The following is a 20996-nucleotide window of genomic DNA, read 5'->3' on the forward strand; positions in this document are numbered from 1 at the left end:
TCAGTACGGGTACTAGTCTGTTGGCAAACCTTTGAATCTTTCCAGTTAAGTCTTATGCTTGACTAGATATGGACTTCATGCTGGAGCCGCATACTCCAGTATTGGTCTGACATATGTGGTATACAAATTTCTGAAATATTCCTTACACAAGTTTCTAAAGGCCGTTCTTATGTTAGCCAACCTAGCATATGCCGCTGATGTTATCCTCTTGATATGGGCTTCAGGGGACAGGTCTGGTGAGATATCAACCCCCAGGTCTTTCTCTCTCTCTGACTCTTGAAGTATATCATCTCCCAAATGATAACTTGTATTTGGTCTGCTGCTCCCTTCACATATCTTCTTTACATTAATTTTGCTTAGGTTAGACTCTAACAACCATTTATTCGACTATTCCTGCAGCTTGCCCAGGTCTTCTTGAAGCCTCAAGCTGTCCTCCTCTGTCTAGAGTTTATTGTTGGTCGACCGACGGTAGCGTGAGTGTGCCGGCCGAGTTAGGTTGCCTGTTCCAGCGTAGAGTGTTTGGGGGACGTTGTCAACCAAAACGCGAATAACGATCTCGTGCAGCAACCTGAGCTTTCTTTGGAGGTTTAAGCTCCATTAGCCCCAACTCCCTCAGGTCAGGGCATTAGGTACTTCCTTATCCACTGGCGTGCCCTACCAGTTACTCTTGCCTGTTTCTCCAGCTTATGCATCAGCCTCTTATGGGGTACTGTGTTAAAGGCTTTCCGACAGTCCAAGAAAATGCAGTCCGCCCATCCTTCTCTTTCTTGCTTAATCTTTGTCACCTGATCGTAGAGTTGTATTAAACCTGAGAAGCAAGATTTACCCTCCCTGAACCCATGTTGATGGCTTGTTATGAAGTCCCTTCTCTCCAGGCATGTTACTAGGTTTTTTATCACGATCTTCTCCATCACCTTGCATGGTATTGAAGTTAAGGATACTGGCCTGTAGTTCAGTGCCTCTTGTCTGTCACTCTTTTTTTATATTGGGATACATTAGCCATCTTCCGTATTTCTGGTAAGCCTTCCGTCTCCAGTGACCTACTATAAACCATGGACAGCGGCAAGCAGAGTACTTCTGCACACACGCTTTCAGTACCCATGGTGAGATTCCATCCCGGCGAACAACCTTTCTCACGTCCAGATCCAATAGATTCCTCTTGACCTTATCTCTTGTAATTTCAAACACTTCCGAGGCCGCCTGGTTTAATGCCACCTCTCCTAGTGCAGTGAACTCACCTTGTTCTATTGTGCAGACCTCCTGGAACCTCTTGTTGAGTTCTTCACCCACTTCTTTCTCATTCTCTGTCTACCTGTCCTCACCAGTTCTAAGTTTCATGACTAGTTCCTTCACTGTTGCTTTCCTCCTGATGTGACTGTGGACTAGCTTTGATTCGGTCTTGGCTTTATTATCTATATCATTTTCATACATTATCTCAGCTTCTCTTCTCACACTAATATACCCGTTCCTGGTTCTCTGGAATCTCTCACTCCTTTCTGGTGTTCTGTTATTTTGGAAGTTCCTCCCCGCCCTTTTGTTCTGTTTTTTTTGCTTTCATACATGCCCTACTAAACCACGGATTCTTCTTTTGCTTCTCGTTTTTTTTCCTGCCGGGCTGGGATAAACCTGTTTATTGCCTCCTGACACTTTTGGGTGACATAGTCCATAATGTCTTGTACGGACGTATTTCCGAGTTCTGTGTCCCATGGTATATCCCATAGGAATTTTCTCATCTCATAATTTCCCTTTCGGTACGCCAGCCTTTTGTTTCCCCAGATCTTTTATGGGGGAGATAATTTCTAGGTCTACCAGGTACTCAAAGTTCAATACACTGTGATCACTCATTCCCATGGGGGCTTCCAACTTAACTTCCCTTATATCCGACACATGTAGGGTAAATATCAGATCAAGCACAGCTGGTTCATCCTCTCCTCTCATTCTTGTCGGTCCCTTGATGCATTGGCTTAGACACATCAGTTTCTTATTTCCACGTCCAGCATCTTCGCTCTCCATGTGTCCGGTCCTCTATGCGAGTCCCTGTTCACCCAATCTATCTTCCCGTGTTTAAGTCTCTTATGATTAGTAGTCTGGATCCATTCCTGCTAGCTACAGAAGCTGCTCTCTCTATTATATTAATGCTGGCCATGTTATTTCTATCATATTCCTGTCTGGGTCTTCTGTCGTTTGGTGGGGGGTTATATATGACTACTACTATAATTTCTTGTCTTCCAATTGCTATGGTACCTGTTATATCGTCACTGAAATCTTCACAGCCCAGAATACCATCTCTTCAAAACTCCAGCCTTTTCTTATCAGCAGAGCTACACCACCTCCTCCTCTACCTTCTCTCTTTTTCCTCACTTCATAGTAGTCCCGTGGAAACACTGCAATTGTTATGGATTTCGTTAGCTTTGTTTCTGTGAGTGCTATTACGTCTGGGATTTTTTCTAGAGCCCATTCTCCAAGTTTACTTGTTTTATTTGAAATCCCATGTTAGTGTTCATTGCCTTGAAGCTCACTTTTTCCTGTTCAGTCTTTTGTCTCCTTCCTGGTGAGCGTTCTGGTGGTGGTGGAAGCTGTTCCATAGGTGTGAAGATCTGTGAGTTGGTTAACAGGGTCTCAGAGGATTATTGGGTGGGGAGAAGTGGGGGTCAAGGGAAAGGGGGACAGGTAGGTTATGGGGTAAGGAGGTAGGGGGAACATAGAGGATATGGGTGAGGGGGAGAGGAGGGATTGTGAGGGGTATGGGATGAAAGGGGAGGGGGAAAGTGGGAGGGAGGACATGGAGGGAAAAGGGGAGGGAGGACATGGAGGGAATAGGGGAGGGAGGGCATGGAGGGAATAGGAGAGGAGTGACAGGGTCAATTTGGGGTGAGGGGGAGGGAGGGTTCAGTGAGCATTTGTTAGGGGGCAGGTTGGGTGAGGGGTAGAGAGCGTTTCTATGCAGAGGAGGGTGATGGTGTTGCCGTCCCTTCTGGTGTTGCTGGGATGCTGGTTGTGGGTTCCCTTCCCCCCCTCTTGCCTCTGTCGCCATGTCTCTCTCCTCCTTCGTCCTGTCACTCTGGAGGAATACTTTTTTATTCTTCCACATACTGCAGGTGGCTCTTCCTTTCTAGAATATCCTCCTTCGTGGTCTCGTTTGCAAACACAATCTTTACCAGGCTGTCTCTGTCCTTGTTATATCAGGCCAAACTGAAAACCTTCTCAATGTTTTTTTCAGTCCCTTCCATCTTTAACCCCTTTAGTATTCCATTCACTGCCTCTCTGCCCTTACTATACTATTCTTGCCTATAGAAGCCTTCCTGTTCTTTGATGCCTGAAGCTACCACTGATCTTTTTCTTTCCAGCAGCTGACTGGTGCACCCTTCTGCTTTCTGTGAGGTAGCTGCTTGCATGGCTACCTTCCTCACTGTGGCCATTGCTTCTGTACTCTTTTTCAGTATTCCTGGAAATATTTCATGAACAGAGGCATCCCTTTCCAGTGAACCATTTCCATCTTTCCTTTGGATGATTATCTGGTGTTCAGTCTCAGAGTTTTTATCTGTGAGGGTTTTTATTGCCTCCTTTGCTGCTGTCAGCTCACTTTGCAGGCTATTTTATCCTTCAGTTCATGCATCTCATTCCATATTTCCTTCCAAATTTCGGCTAACATTTCCTTCATTAGGTCACTTCGACTTTTCCCTGTGTCCCTGGTGCATCCTCCTGTCATTTTTGTCTCTATAACTAACATGTTTGTATAGGGTTAGCCAGTGAGGGGGGGAGGGCAGATAGAAAGGAAGAGAGAGAGAGAGTGAGAACGGAGCATGAGAGAGAGAGAGCAAGAGAGAGAGAGAGCAAGAGAGAGACCGAGCATGAGAGAGAGCAAGTGAGAGAGCATGAGAGAGAGAGAGAGAGAGAGAGAGAGAGAGAGAGAGAGAGAGAGAGAGAGAGAGAGAGAGAGAGAGAGAGAGAGAGAGAGAGCAAGAGAGAGAGGGATGGCGAGATAGGGAGAGAGGCGAGAGGGAGAGGAGAGGAGAGAACGAGAGAGGGCAAGAGAGGAAGGGTGAGATTGGGAGTGGGCGAGAGAGAGGGAGGGAGGGCGAGAAAGAGGAAGGGCGAGAAAGAGGAAGGGCGAGAGAGAGAGAGAGAGAGAGAGAGAGAGAGAGAGAGAGAGAGAGAGAGAGAGAGAGAGAGAGAGAGAGAGAGAGAGAGAGAGAGAGAGAGCGAGAGAGAGAGAGGGCGAGTGGGGTCGGAGAGGAGGGAGATAATGTGTTGTGTATGTGTGTATGTTTGTATATGTGTGTGTGTCTGTGTATATATATGTGTGTGTGTATAGTGTATGTGTGTGTGTGTGTATAATGTGTGTGTGTGTGTATATATGTGTGTGTGTACTCACCTAGTTGTACTCACCTAGTTGTGTCTGCAGGATCGAGCATTGACTCTTGGATCCCGCCTTTCGAGCATCGGTTGTTTACAGCAATGACTCCTGTCCTATTTCCCTATCATACCTGGTTTTAAAATTATGAATAGTATTTGCTTCCACAACCTGTTCCTGAAGTGCATTCCATTTCCCCACTACTCTCACGCTAAAAGAAAACTTCCTAACATCTCTGTGACTCATCTGAGTTTCAAGCTTCCATCCATGTCCTCTCGTTCTGTTACTATTCCGTGTGAACATTTCGTCTATGTCCACTCTGTCAATTCCTCTGAGTATCTTATACGTTCCTATCATGTCCCCCCTCTCCCTTCTTCTTTCTAGTGTCGTAAGGCACAGTTCCCTCAGGCGCTCTTCATACCCCATCCCTCGTAGCTCTGGGACGAGTCTCGTTGCAAACCTCTGAACCTTTTCCAGTTTCATTATATACTTCTTCAGATGGGGACTCCATGATGAGGCGGCATACTCTAAGACTGGCCTTACGTAGGCAGTGTAAAGCGCCCTAAATGCCTCCTTACTTAGGTTTCTGAATGATGTTCTAACTTTTGCCAGTGTAGAGTACGCTGCTGTCGTTATCCTATTAATATGTGCCTCAGGAGATAGATTAGGTGTTACGTCCACCCCCAGGTCTCTTTCACGCGTCGTTACAGGTAGGCTGTTCCCCTTCATTGTGTACTGTCCCTTTGGTCTCCTATCTCCTAGTCCCATTTCCATAACTTTACATTTGCTCGTGTTGAATTCTAGTAGCCATTTCTCTGACCATCTCTGCAATCTGTTCAGGTCCTCTTGGAGGATCCTGCAATCCTCATCTGTCACAACTCTTCTCATCAACTTTGCATCATCCGCAAACATCGACATGTAGGACTCTACGCCTATAAACATGTCGTTAACATATACAAGAAATAGAATTGGTCCCAGCACCGATCCTTGTGGTACTCCACTTGTTACTGTTCGCCAGTCCGACTTCTCGCCCCTTACCGTAACTCTTTGGCTCCTTCCTGTTAGGTAGTTCCTTATCCATTCTAGGACCTTTCCCCCCACCCCCGCCTGCCTCTCGAGCTTGAACAGCAGTCTCATGTGCGGTACTGTATCAAAGGGTTTTTGGCAGTCCAGAAATATGCAGTCTGCCCAACCATCTCTGTCCTGTCTTATCCTCGTTATTTTATCATAGAATTCCAGAAGGTTTGTTAGGCACGATTTCCCTGTCCAGAACCCATGTTGATGTTTGTTCACAAACCTAATGTTCTCCAGGTGTGCAACCAGTCGCAGCCTAATTATTCTTTCCAGTATTTTACAGGGGATGCTTGTCAGTGATACAGGTCTGTAGTTAAGTGCCTCCTCCCTATCTCCTTTCTTGAAGATCGGCACGACATTTGCCTTCTTCCAGCAACTGGGCAATTCTCCTGACATAAGTGACTCATTAAAGATCATTGCCAGAGGCACGCTGAGGGCCTGTGCTGCTTCTTTTAGTATCCACGGTGATACTTTGTCTGGTCCAACTGCTTTAGTTGCATCTAGAGTTGTCAACTGTTTCATTACCTCCTCTGCTGTCACCTCTATATCTGATAGTCTTTCATCTAGGGTAACCCCTTCCAACAATGGGAGCTGCTCAGGCTCGGTAGTGAACACTCCATGGAAACTGGCATTCAGTGCCTCGCAGATTTCCTTGTCACTTTCAGTATATGCCCCCTCTGTCTTCCTTAGTCTTGTCACTTGGTCGTTCACCGACATTTTTCTTCTTATATGACTGTGTAGTAACTTAGGTTGTTTTTTCGCTTTGATTGCAATATCGTTCTCATAGTCCCTTTCCGATGTTCGTCTTATGTTAATGTAATCGTTCCTAGCTCTGTTGTATCTGCTTCTGTTGTCCTCTGTTCTTTGTCTTCTGTACTTCCTCCACTCCCGTCTGCTGGCCATTTTTGCTTCCTGACACTGTCTATTAAACCATGGGTTATTATATTCCTTCTTATTTTTTCCCTTTACCGTTGGTATAAATCTCTCTTCGGCCTCCTGGCATTTCTGTATGACTAGGTCCATCATATCTTGGACTGTTTTTCCTCTAATTTCTTCCTCCCACTGCACTTCACCCAGATAGTCCCTCATCCTCATATAGTCCCCTTTCCTGTAGTCAGCTCTCCTTTCCCAGATCTCTTGTCCCATGGTCATAAGTTTGAATTCCATCATGTAGTCAAAGACTAGGACACAATGATCACTGGCCCCTAGAGGTATTTCATGCTCTAAATTCTCGATATCTTCTACGTTCTGGGTGAAAATCAGGTCTAATAGGCTCGGTGCATCTCCTCCTCTTTCCCTTGTGTCTTCCTTCACATGTTGTGTCAGGAAATTCCTGTCTATAACATCTACTAATTTTGCTCCCCACGTTTCGTCCCCTCCATGGGGATTCCTTGATTCCCAATTTATCTCTCCATGATTTAGGTCCCCCATGATCAGCAGCTTCGCTCTCATTCTGTGGGCTAGTGTTGCTGCCTTCTGCAGTTCATCTATACATGCTTTGTTGTTGTCATCATACTCCTGCCTGGGTCTTCTACTGTTTGGTGGGGGATTGTAGATTACCAGGATCACAATCTTCCTCCTTTCTACTGTCAGAGTTCCATGTATGAAGCTTGTGCACTCATTGGTAACTCGATTTCCCAGGTCTTCAAACTTCCATTTCCGCTTTATTAGGAGTGCTACTCCCCCTCCCTGTCTCTGTGTCCTCTCTTTTCGTATCACCTGGTACCCTTCAGGAAAGATTGCATCTGAGATCATGTCATTAATTTTAGTTTCCACAATTGCAACTATGTCAGGATCTGCTTCACTCACTCTTTCTTTTATCTCTTCTGCTTTATTAGATACCCCATCAGCATTGGTGTACCAAACCTTGAGATTCTTCATGGAAACTCTTGTACCAGAGTTCTCCCTTTCTCTGGGGGTCTGGGGGGATCTGGGGGATGTCTGGGGGGTGACTGGGGGCAGAGGGGATCTGGGGGATCTGGGGGGTGTCTGGGGGATGACTGGGGGCGGGGAGGGTCCGGGGGATGTCCGGGGGGATCCGGGGGGTGTCTGGGGGGGGTCCGGGGGGTGTATGGGGGGTGAAAGAGTTCAGGGGTGTGTGTGTATATATGTGTGTGTGTGTGTACTGTATGTGTGTGTGTGTGTACTGTATGTGTGTGTGTGTGGTGTACGTGTGTGTGTGTAGTGTACGTGTGTGTGTGTTTCTATACGTGCGTGTGTATATGTGTGTGTGTGTGTGTGTGTGTGTGTGTGTGTGTGTACTCACCTAATTGTGCTTGCGGAGGTTGAGTTCTGGCTCTTTGGTCCCGCCTCTCAGCCGTCAATCAACAGGTGTATAGGTTCCTGAGTCTATTGGGCTCTATCATATCTACACTTGAAACTGTGTATGGAGTCAGCCTCCACCACATCACTTCCCTATGCATTCTATTTGTCTACAACTCTAACACTAAAAAAGTTCTTTCTAATACCTCTGTGGCTCATTTGGGCATTCAGTTTCCACCTGTGTCCCGTAGTGCGTGTGCCCCTTGTGTTAAATAGAGTGCCTTTATCTACCCTATGAATTCCCTTGAGAATCTTGAATGTAGTGATCATGTCCTCCCTAACTCTTCTGTCTTCCAGCGAAGTGAGGTTTAATTCCCGTAGTCTTTCCTTGTAGCTCATACCTCTCAGCTCAGGTACTAGTCTGGTGGCAAACCTTTGTGTGTGTGTGTACTTTTGCAACAAGTATGAATAATATATATAATTGAGTAAATCATGTGCTTAAACACTTTTTAATATTATGTTTCTCCATCTCATTTGTCCTCTTAATCTTCCTCCCTTCCTTCTGTCCCTTCCCTGACCTTTATCTCCTCCTGTCCATCCACTGACCCATCTCTCCTGACTCCTCCCTACCTCGTTGTACCTCCCTACCTACCCCCCCCCCCCCCCCCATCACTATCCCCCCCTCAGGTGAGAGATCTCAACGTGGTGAAGTATGCAGACTTCGAGGACCACCGAGGGAGAGTGACGACCACTCTGGGCCTCCGCTGGATGGCCCCAGAGTACTTCCACAACAACATGGCCCGGGTCACCTGTCGGGCAGCTGTGGCCGGCCACTCCACCACAGCATCCAAAGATATTTATCTCGACCCAGCATCCAGCGCCGCCTTCAACCATCCGTACGGTTCTGCAGGTGGGTCTCCCCGACCCATTGGTGGTTGATGTGTTCACCTAGTTGTATTCACCTAGTTGAGTTTGCGGGGGTTGAGCTTTGCTCTTTCAGCCCGCCTCTCAATGGTCAATCAACTGTTTACTAACTACTTTTTTTCCCACACCCCACACATCCCAGGAAGCAGCCCGTGACAGCTGACTAACTCCCAGGTACCTATTTACTGCTAGGTAACAGGGGCATTCAGGGGTGAAAGAAACTTTGCCCATTTATTTCTGCCTGGTGCGGGAATCGAACCCTCGCCACAGAATTACGAGTCCTGCACGCTACCCACCAGGCTACCAGGCCCCCTCCAGATGATGTGAGTTCCCACAGGTGGGTTTGGATTCCCATGGGTGGGTTTGGGTCCCGACGGGTGGGTTTGGGTCCCGACGGGTGGGTTTGGGTCCCAACGGGTGGGTTTGGGTCCCCACGTGTGGGTTTGGGTCCCGACGGGTGGGTTTGGGTCCCGACGGATGGGTTTGGGTCCCGACGGGTGGGTTTGGGTCCCGACGGGTGGGTTTGGGTTCCCACGGGTGGGTTTGGGTTCCCACGGGTGGGTATGGGTCCCCACGGGTGGGATTGGGTCCCCACGGGTGGGTTTGGGTTCCCACGGGTGGGTTTGGGTTCCCACGGGTGGGGTTGGGTTCCCACGGGTGGGTTTGGGTTCCCACGGGTGAGTATGGGTCCCCACGGGTGGGATTGGGTCCCCACGGGTGGGTTTGGGTTCCCACGGGTGAGTATTGGTCCCCACGTGTGGGATTGGGTCCCCACGGGTGGGTATGGGTCCCCACGGGTGGGATTGGGTCTCCACGGGTGGGTTTGGGTTCCGACGGGTGGGTATGGGTTCCCACGGGTGGGTATGGGTCCCCACGGGTGGGATTGGGTCCCCACGGGTGGGTTTGGGTTCCCACGGGTGGGTTTGGGTTCCCACGGGTGAGTATGGGTCCCCACGGGTGGGATTGGGTCCCCACGGGTGGGATTGGGTCCCCACGGGTGGGTTTGGGTTCCCACGGGTGGGTCAGGCAGTGTGTGTGCTATGGTCCAGACGAGATGCGTGTGGTGTAGTCCACTGGACGGTGAAGGGTAGCTCAGAGGGATTGAAAGGGTTGACGAGGGTTGATGGAAGCAGCAGGGAGAACAACGTATCGTCCTCTTCTTGTTTTTTTAGAAAAGAGGACGATACGCTTTGCGGTTTCCTTATATATTTTTAATGGGTTTCCTTATATATTTTTTTAAATAATTTTTTTTGTAATTCCTTATATAATTTAAATTTTTATTATATTAAATTATAAATAATTTAATATAATTTTACAGAGTTAAAGACCGAAATTCAAAGACCATTTTCGAGTATATGTTTATAGATTTTTCAGAGTTCAGTTTTATGAAAATATTTCAGAGTTCGTGTAATCATAGAAGTTTATTTACAAGTTTATGACCGAAATTTGGAAAAACGACCATTATGAGAGAATATTGTCATAGAAGTTTTCTTAAGGAAAACAGAAATCCTAACAGTAAGTTTTAGTTTTTATGTGCATTTGCAGCTGTTTCACCTGTAAAGACCAAAAATATTTCAGACACCATTTGTGGACCGATTTTCTCCAGAGTCCATTTAAGACTGCAAATTAGTCAGAGACCAGTTTAAGCTCAAATTTCATCAGAGTCCAGTTTAGGCCCCAAAATTCGTCAGTCCAGTTTATACCCAAATATAATCAGAGTCCAATTAACGACAGAAAATTAGTCAGAAACCAGTGCATGCCAAAAATTCATCATAGTCTGGTTGTAGACAGAAATTTGTCAGAGTCCCGTTTAAGCCTGAAAAATTAACAGAGTCCTGTAAAGACCCAAAATTAGGCAGAGTTCATTTTCAGACCAATTTTCATAAGAGTCCAGTCTATGCCGAAAATTCGTCTGAGTCCACTCTGAGACCAAATTTTAACAGAGTCCCCTAAAGACCGAAAAAATAGTCTGAGTCCACTTTGAGACCAAAATATTTCAGAGTTTTACTTACACCTGTGTTCTTAAAGAGTTCTTATGGAGGAAATTCAAATATTATCAGAGTCCGTCTGAGGGCCTGAAAATGAACAGAGTCCAGTTTGAGCCCAGAAATATTCAGAAACCAAATTTCATCGGAGACCGTTTTACGACCAAAATTTGTCAGAGACCACATTTTTGCTACTAATAGCCCAATTTTACACAGTCATATTTCGTACATAGTAAAATAAATCATGTCAGTAAGCAAGTTCTAACTCCTGTCCTGCACCTTAGTTCGCTCTCATTTCTTTGTTAATACTTAACCAATCCCCCTGAAATTTTAAACAATCATATTTCAAACGGAGTAAATCAAATCAATGCAGTTACCGAACTCTAGCTCCTGTCCTCAGCCTAAAGTTCCCTCCTGCATTTTCGTTAATACCCATGAAATTTCCTGAAATTTAAACCCGCCATACTTCTCACTGAGGAAGTAAAAATAACATATTTACCAAGCTCCAGCTTTTGTCCTGAGCCTTAGTTCCCTCTCATTTCTTCGTTAATACCTGAACAATTTTCCTAAAATTTAAACCTGCTATACTACTAACTGAATAAAGAAAGTAAACACAATTACCGAGCTCTAGCTCACCATAACCCTCTCTCGTATCTTCGTTAATATCCTATCAATGTCTCTAAAATTTAACCCCTCTGTATTTCTGACATAGTAAATTAGATTCAAATAATTATCGAGTTCTAGTTCCTGTCCCCCGCTGAGTTCATTTTAATATCTTCGTTAATAGCAGATCAATTTCCCTGAAATTTAAACCCGCTGTATTTCATACACAGTAAATAAGATCCAAATAAATACCAAGCTCCAGCTTCTGTCCTCCACCTTAGTTCCCTCTCGTATCTTCATTAATATCCTATCAATGTCCCTGAAATTTAAACCCACTGTATTTCAGTCACAGTAAATAAGATCCAAATAGTGTTACCGAGTTTCAGCATTTGTCTCATCCCTTTGTTCGCTCTTGTAAATTCACTACTATTAGTCCAAATCCCCCCAAGATTTAAAACCCAACTATATTTCAGACCCCTAGTAAAATAAACAAAGACATTAACAGAGCTCCATTTCTTTTCCTCAGCCTTAGTTCATCAAACATAATTATTTCAGATCAAGGCTTTCTCCAGTCTATCACAAGTAAACATATTCTGTCCTTCATTACCCTTTTTGTACTCATCTGTGTAAATATTCAATAACGTGCTAATATTCACACGGTCAGATTGCACCTTACTCTCATTATCCTTTGTTTACCCAAGTAAGAAATAATCTCACGGTAAAAAATCACACCTTTACCTTACCTTCTCATCCCTTACCCCCCCCCCCCTCCCTTAACTCCCCAACTTATCCAAACTTTCAATAATCGTATTGTATTTGCATATTTTCTCTGTATTCACTGTGTTCTTCGTATTCTCATCCTTGTTTTCTGTGTTCACTCCATGTTCTTCATATGTTAACATCATATTCAGTTCTTATTTTCACAAGTATCTGCATTTTTCTGTGATCTTTCTCATAGTCTCATAATGTTTTCTACAAATTCTAGTCATATTTTCTATGTTTTCATGTTCTCTGCAAGTTCATATTCTCCACATGTTCACTGTGTTCATCAGCCTTTCCTACATATTTTCTATGTTTTTATGTTTTCGCATGTTCTCTACACGTTCATGTTCCTCACAAGATCACTTAGTTCATTACCTTCACTTACATGTTTTCTACATTCTCTGTCATATTCTCTATGTTCTTCACAAGTTCATTGTTCATTCTTTGTATTCCCTATGTTCTTTATCATATTTTCATGTTCTCTGCAAGTTCATATGCCCCAAAGTTTACTGTGTTCTTTTTCATGTTCCCGTATGTTCACTGTGATCAATACTTTCTCTTACATGTTCTTTAAAATTAAACTTACAATTGTTTTCTTCCATTCAGTACAAATTTACAGAGACAAATGTTTCTAGTTGTTTTAACTAAAATTGCTTGTCATTGAACTAAACATAACCACGTTCATCATTTCTTAACTTATCCATCGTCAATCAACTGAAAATAGTTATGACTAACTTCATTCATCACTGTTCATAACTAAAATTATTCGTTAATCAACTAAAAATAGTCAAGTGTAGTTTTGTTCAATACTTTCTTAACTATCATTATTCGTCAATCAGAGCCGGTCGGCCGAACGAACAGCACACTGGACTTGTGATCCTGTGGTCCCGGGCTCTATCCCGGGTTCCGGCGAGAAACAATGGGCAGAGTTTCTTTCACCCTATGCCCCTGTTATCTAGCAGTAAAATAGGGACCTGGGTCTTAGTCAGCTGTCACGGGCTGCTTCCTGAGGGTGGAGGCCTGGTCGAGGACCGGGCCGAGGGGCACTAAAGCTCCGAAATCATTTCAAGATCTCAAGATAACTGAAAAATAGTCACATGTAACTTCTTTCAGCACTTTCGTAACTAAAATTATGTGTCGTTAAGTAAGAAATATAGTCAAAAACACTTTTTTTTTTTTTTTTTTTTTTTTGAGATATATACAAGAGTTGTTACATTCTTGTACAGCCACTAGTACGCGTAGCGTTTCGGGCAAGTCCTTAATCCTATGGTCCCTGGAATACGATCCCCTGCCGCGAAGAATCGTTTTTTCATCCAAGTACACATTTTACTGTTGCGTTAAACAGAGGCTACAGTTAAGGAATTGCGCCCAGTAAATCCTCCCCGGCCAGGATACGAACCCATGACATAGCGCTCGCGGAACGCCAGGCGAGTGTCTTACCACTACACCACGGAGACTTCTCAACACATCAAGGACCCTTTTTGAGTCATCAAAGACACACTTTTCGAAACATCAAAGACACAATCAAAGACACACTAAAAAAGTAAAATTACTACTCATGTCCACAAAAGTCATTCTCAGAGCTATCAAAAAGTTAATCTCAGTCCTCAAAGGTTTTCTCAAAGTAACCTTGCGTTCATCACAGAAGCTTTCTAAGACATCTTCGTTCATCAAAGTTTTTCTCAGAGACATCCAAAGTTATTATTTAAGACATAAAATGTTATTCTCTAAGTCATCAAAAGTTGTTCTCCTAGACATCAAAGTCCTTCTCAGAGTCATCAAAAGGTATTCTCATGTCCTCAAAGTTAATCTCAGAGCTATCAAAGTTGTTCTGTAAGATATCTTCGTTCATCAAAGTTATACTCACAGACATCAAAAGTTATGCTTAGTCGTCAAAGTTAATCTCTAAGACATCAAAGTTATTCTCGGAGTAATCAAAAGTTATTCTCAGAGTAATCAACAATTATTCTCAGTCACCCTCGTTCATGAATGTTGTTCTCTAAGACACCTTCAGGCAAAAAGTATCTCTCCAAAATGTAACTAGTTCAGCTTTTCAAATGAAACTTGCACGTCTTTAAAATATATATCTAAGCTAACCTAATCTATTCAATCCAATTCCTCCTCTAACTGATGTAACTTACCTAATCAAACTTAACTAACCTAACGTAACTAACCTAACATAACTAGCCTAACCTAATATACTCCTAACCTAATGTACTTACCTAACCTAACTTACATACTCTAACTTAACCTAACCCAACCTAATATAATTTAACCTAACCTAACTTAACGTAAATTACCTAACTTAACCTAACTTAAACTAACCTAACCTAACTTGCATAACCTAACCTAACTTATCCTAACCTAACCTAACCGAATCCAACCTTACCCAACTTAACCTAACCTAACTTAACCTAACCTAATCCAACTTCCATAACCTAACCTAACGTATCCTAACTTAACTAACCTAACTTAACCTAACCTAACTTATCCTATCCTAACCCATCATAAATTACCTAATTTAACCTAACCTAACCTAATCTAACTTAACTTACATAACCTATCCTAACCCAATTCAACCTATCCTAACTTAACTAACCAAACTTAACCTAACCAAATTTAACCTATCCTAGCCTAACATAAATTACGTAACTTAACCTAACTTAACTTGCATAACCTATCCTAACCCAACCTAACCTAACATAACTTAACTTGCATAACCTATCCTAACTTAACTAACCTAACCTAACCTATCCTACCTTAACATATCTTACCTAACTTATCCTAACCTAACTTAACTTAACCTAACCTAACTTAACCTAACCTTACCCTAACCTAATTTAACCTAACCCTAACCTTATCCTAGCTTAACTAACCTAACTTGATGTAACCTAACTTATCCTATCCTAACCCAACATAAATTACCTAACTTAACCTAGCCTAATCTAACTTAACTTACATAACCTATCCTAACCCAATTCAACTTAATCCAACCAATCCTAACTTAACTAACCAAACTTAACCTAACCTAACCTAATTTAACCTATCCTAACCTTAAGTAAATTACCTAACTTAACCTAACCTAACTTAACTTGCATAATCATTCCTAACCCAACCTAACCTAACCTTTCCTAACCTAACCTAACTTAATTTGCATAACCTAACTTAACTAACCTAACCTATCCTAAATTAACATATCTTACCTAACTTATCCTAACCCTAACCTAATCCTAACCTAATTTAACCAAACCCTAACCTTTACCTAACCTAACCTAACTTAACCTAACCTAACTTACATAACCTAGCCTATCCTAACTTAACTAACCTAACCCAACTTAACCTAACCTAACTTAACCTAACCTAACTTTACCTAACCTTGTGTGAACTGACCTGTGAGATTTATATTTATTTAATTTATATGAATTTATATAGAATTTATATTTACGTTAATTTATATATTTCAATAGCAATTGGTATGATGTTAAGTGGACTGTATTTCTGCAATAATCTCACAAATCGATCCTTACACATTAGGGGGCTTATATTAAATTTATATATATGCAGCCAATCAAACTACAGTATTAACTACATATATTAGTATATAAAATTGGAGGTGCTTTATCTTATTGTACGGTAGGCTTAGTCCACCAGATATAACTAGGATGTAGACACCAAATTATCCTCGTGTGAGACTAGCTTCCATCACCCATAGTAACTGATGTACCAAGATTAATTGTTGCTTCCTCTTCTTGTTCCTGTCAAAGGGCACTAACTGTCAAGCTGGAATCCTGATATATGACAGCTATATCAGAGAAAACACTGTATATTAGATAAGGACCAAGGCTTAATTACCTGTGTTGAGTCAATCGTTCGTGTTCTAACCGGTCCGCCCTTTATCTAACATTAACTGGCCAAAAATGATTCGATAAACGGGTTTCGGTAAGACACTTCCTTTGTTTATGTTGACAGCGTGTTGATGATGGTTGAACACTTAAGTTGATCTCCATAACTTTTCATCCAAGAGAATTATATGAGCCAAACTCGCTCCAACGTCTCTGGTCTAACAAACAATGGCTGACCTCTTCACACTACTGACGCCTTGGCTCTCCTTGCCCAATGTCAATAAGTGATAGAAGGGGTCACATTTACTTTATTTTGATACTGATAGTTAAGTTAATTAAAATAAAATGTTTTTATAATGGTAAAAGTCCAAAGACATATGTATTTAAGAATAATTCCCAACAGAATTGCTGGTGAATTTATAGTACTATGTGGCAATGATATCCCATTTTCTATTGACGGAAAATTCCACTACAAGCTAGATTTTTGAAGGGTTAACTTGTGTATACAACAGCAGCAACATTATCTGTATATTGTATGTAATATTATTAAATGGTGTCTGATTTTCCGACGAACCTAACTTAACCTAACCTAACTAAACTTACATAACCTAGCCTATCCTAACTTAACTTACCTAACCTAACCTAAGTTAACCTAATCTAACCAAGCCTAACTAACCTAACCTAACTTACATAACCTACCCTAGCCTAACTTAACTAACCTAACCCAACCAATCCAAACTTAATGTAACCTAACTTAACTTGCATAACCTAACCTATCCAAACGTAAGTAACCTAACATACATAACCTAACCTAATTTAACTAAACTTAACTGACAACCCTGACCTAACCACCATACATAACTTACTTAATTTATATAATGTATCATAACTTCTGTACCCTTACCTTCCTAACCTCTCCCACCTTACTTTTACTTAGCTTAAATTATCTCATACTTTTCTCACATTAACCTAACCTCTTTTGATTTTAGTGCATTTATTAGGATTTATATATTTTGTTCTTATTCGCCACCCTTTAACCTAACCTTTCAGATGTAGTTTATTGTGTTGGACATATTTTGTTGAATATATTATCCTTATTCTAACCTTTCAGACGTAGGTTTGTTTCTCCTTTTTGTATATTTTACCCAAACCCACCTTCCCACTTAACCCTCCTTCATTCTTTTACTTTGTTTTCGTTTCCTCCTTTTCTCCCTATCATCCTCCATCTCTATTCCTCCTTCTCTCTCCCTTCCTCCCTCTTCCTTCCTCCTGTCTCCCTCTCTTCCACCTCTCCTTCTCTTGTTTTCTTTTTCTCAGGCTCAAGTCTTAGTAGATCTGACTCTTTTCTACTGTACTTATATTATTACTAAGATAAATGAACTTATATAAGAACAGCAGAAAAGAGTCAGATCTCTTATGACTTGAGACTAAGAAAAAGAAAACAAGAGAGAGGTGGAAGAGAGGGAGACAGGGGGAAGGAAGAGGGGGAAGGGAGAGAGAAGGAGGGAAAGAGAAGGAGGAATAGAGATGGAGGAAGATAGAGAGAAAATAAGGAAGAGAAAACAAAGTAAAAGAATAAAGGAAGGTTAAGTGGGAAGGTGGGTTTGGGTAAAATATACTAAAAGGAGAAACAAACCTACGTCTGAAAGGTTAGAATAAGGATAATATATTCAACAAAATATGTCCAACACAATAAACTACATCTGAAAGGTTAGGTTAAAGGGTGGCGAATAAGAACAAAATATATAAATCCTAATAAATGCACTAAAATCAAAATAGGTTAGGTTAATGTGAGAAAAATATGAGATAATTTAAGCTAAGTAAAAGTTAGGTGGGAGAGGTTAGGAAGGTAAGGGTACAGAAGTTATGATACATTATATAAATTAAGTTAGTAAGTTACGTACAGTGGTTAGGTCAGATTATGTCAGTTAAGTTTAGTTAAATTAGGTTAGGTTGTGTAAGTTAGGTTCGTTATGTTTTGATAGGCATTGAACACAGTGAACATACGTGAACATGAAAAGAACACAGTAAACTTTGGGGACTATGAACTTGCAGAGAACAGGAAAATATGATAAAGAACATAGGGAATACAGAGAATGAACAATGAACTTGTGAAGAACATAGAGAATATGACAGAGAATGTAGAAAACACTTAAGTGAAGGTGATGAACGAAGTGATCATGTGAGGAACATGAACTTGTAGAGAACATGAATATTGACAAAGAACACAAAAAAACATGGAAGACATTATGAATATGGAGTATAAACGTTGTAAAGAGAACATGCGATGAACATAAAAACATGGAAAATATGTAAGAAAGGCTGATGAACACAGTGAACGTGTGGAGAATATGAACTTGCAGAGAACATGAAAACATAGAAAATATGACTAGAATTTGTAGAGAAAATTATGAGACTATGAGAAAGATCACAGAAAAGTGCAAATACTTGTGAAAATAAGAACTGAATATGATGTTAACATATGAAGAAAATGGAGTGAACACAGAAAACATGGATGAGAATACGAAGAACGCAGTGAATATAGAGAAAATATGCAAATACAGTACGATTATTGAAGGTATGGATGAGTTGGGGAGTTAAGGGAGGGGGGGTTGGGTAAGGGAGGGAAAGGGTAAGGTGTGATTTTTTACTGTGTAATTATTGCTTACTTGGGTAAACAAAGGATAATGAGAGTAGGGTGCAATCTGACCGTGTGAATATTAGCACGTTATTGAATATTTACATAGATGAGTACAAAAAGGGTAATGAAGGATGGAATACATTTACTTTTGTTAGGCTGGAGAGAGCCTTGATCTGAAATAATTATGTGTTATGAACTAAGGCAGAGGAAAGGATATGGAATTCTGTTAATGTCTTGATTTATTTTACTAGGGGTCTGAAATATAGTTGGGGTTTTAAATCTTTGGGGGATTTGGACTAATAGTAGTGAATTTACAGGAGCAAACTAAGGAATGTGACAAATGCTGAAACTCTGTAACACTATTTGGATCTTATTTACTGTGACTGAAATACAGCGGGTTAAAATTTCATGGAAATATATCCGCTATTAACGAAGATATTTATATGAACTACGGCGGGGGACAGGAACTAGAACTTGATAATTATTTGGATCTAATTTACTATGTCAGAAATACAGAGGGGTTAAATTTTAGAGACATTGATAGGATATTAACGAAGACACGAGAGGAGATTATGCATGGACTGGAGCTAGAGCTCGGTAATTGCGTTCACTTTATTTACTCAGAAGTATAGTGGGTTTAAATTTTAGGAAAATTGTTCAGGTATTAACGAAGATATGAGAGGGAACTAAGGCTTAGGACAAGAGCTGGAGCTCGGTAAATGTGTTATCTTTACTTCCTCTGTGAAAAGTATGGCGGGTTTAAATTTCAGGAAAATTGATGATTATTAACGAAGATGCGAGAGGGAACTAGGGCTGAGGACAGGAGCTAGAGTTCAACTGCTTTGATTTGATTTACTACGTTTGAAATATGACTGTTTAAAATTTCAGGGGGATTGGTTAAGTATTAACGAAGAAATGAGAGCGAACTAAGGTGGGGGACAGGAGCTAGAACTTGCTTACTGACATGATTCATATTACTACGTACAAAAAATGTCCTTTTAAAATTGGGCTATTAGTAGCGAAAATGTGGACTCTGACAAATTTTGGGCGTAAAACGGTCTCTGATGAAATTATGTCTCTGAATATTTCTGGGTTCAAACTGGACTCTTTTTAGGTCTTCAGACAGACTCTGATATTATTTGAATTTCCTCCATAAGAACTCTTTAAGAACGCAGGTGTAAATAAAACTCTGAAATATTTTAATCCCAAAGTGGACTCTGACGAATTTTCCGCATAGACTGGACTGTTGAAAATTGGTCTCAAAATGGACTCTGACTAATTTTGGGTCTTTACAAGACTCTGTTAAATTTTCAGACTAAACTGGACTCAGACGAATTTCTGTCTACAACCGAACTCTGGTGAATTTTCGGCATGAACTGGTTTCTGACTAATTTTCTGTCGTTAATTGGACTCTGATTATATTTGGGTATAAACTGGACTGACGAATTTTGGGGCCTAAACTGGACTCTGATGAAATTTGAGCTTAAACTGGTCTCTGGCTAATTTGCAGTCTTAAATGGACTCTGGAGAAAATCGGTCCACAAATGGTCTCTGAATAATTTTTGGTCTTTACAGGTGAAAAAGCCATAAATGCATACAAAAACTAAAACTTACTTTTAAGATTTCTGTTTTCCTTAACAAAACTTCTATGACAATATTCTCTTAATATGGTCGTTTTTCCAAATTTCGGTCATGAACTTGAAAAAAAAAATTTATGATTACATTAACTCTGAAATATTTTCATAAAACTGAACTCTGAAAAATATTGGATTTCTCCCATAAGAACTATTAACAAACATCTATGAACATATTCTCTGAAAATGGTCTTTTTTATAATTTTCGGTCCTACAATCTTAAATAAACTCATATGATTATATGAACTCTGAAATATTTTCATAAAACTGAATGCTACGAACCCGGATCCAGCGTCCGAGCACGGAGCAGTGACGACCGCGCCATCTGTGGGTCAGCTCCCGAAACCCCCACCAAATGGACGACGACACCTGGTGAGGACAAGGTGTACTGGCCACAAGGGCCAGTTTCCAGTCCGGTTCAGCTCACAACACAGCCGCTGCTGACCTCTGGTGAGGTGGTGCTCAGACAACAGCGCCATCTATGGAGTAGATATGTCGGGCGTTTGTGTCTGAGCCTGTAAGTGAGGTGCTTTAGTGTGTCCCTGTTATTGATGACGTGTCTGCTTACAAAGTCGACCTGGGACTGCTGTGATGGAAGTTGAGTCAGTCTACCCAAGGCAGCCATCCCCATACCAAGTGCTTTGCTGCAGCAGCTGTGAGTCGCCTCCCGGATGAACACTGTGGTGTTACCCTGCCTGTGAAGCGGCAGTGAAGGATTGTCGTACCCGGGACCGACTGCTGGAGACGATTAACCACTGGGGTATTGTAGACAGGAGAGTGATCTGTGGTATCACACGAGGCTCCTGACTAGGGCGCTACCCTAGTATCGCTCGTGGAGTGGCCTGACCAGCGTTGCTGATCCGGACTGCCAGCTGTTCTGCTGGACTTGTGGTTGACGGCCTCCACGGCGGTGCC

General features: G+C 41.8%; 1 protein-coding gene across 1 annotated transcript in view; it reads left to right on the plus strand.

The window, feature by feature from the left end:
- Positions 1-20996, plus strand: part of LOC123759738 (uncharacterized) — a 423534-nt gene that overhangs the window by 381094 nt on the left and 21444 nt on the right. The window contains exon 6 of the mRNA XM_069317337.1: positions 8378-8600. Coding sequence (XP_069173438.1) covers positions 8378-8600 — 223 coding nt within the window. The remainder of the gene's footprint in view (positions 1-8377; positions 8601-20996) is intronic.

The sequence above is a fragment of the Procambarus clarkii genome, chromosome 8 (assembly GCF_040958095.1).
Source record: "Procambarus clarkii isolate CNS0578487 chromosome 8, FALCON_Pclarkii_2.0, whole genome shotgun sequence".
Taxonomy (NCBI): Eukaryota; Metazoa; Arthropoda; class Malacostraca; order Decapoda; family Cambaridae; genus Procambarus; species Procambarus clarkii.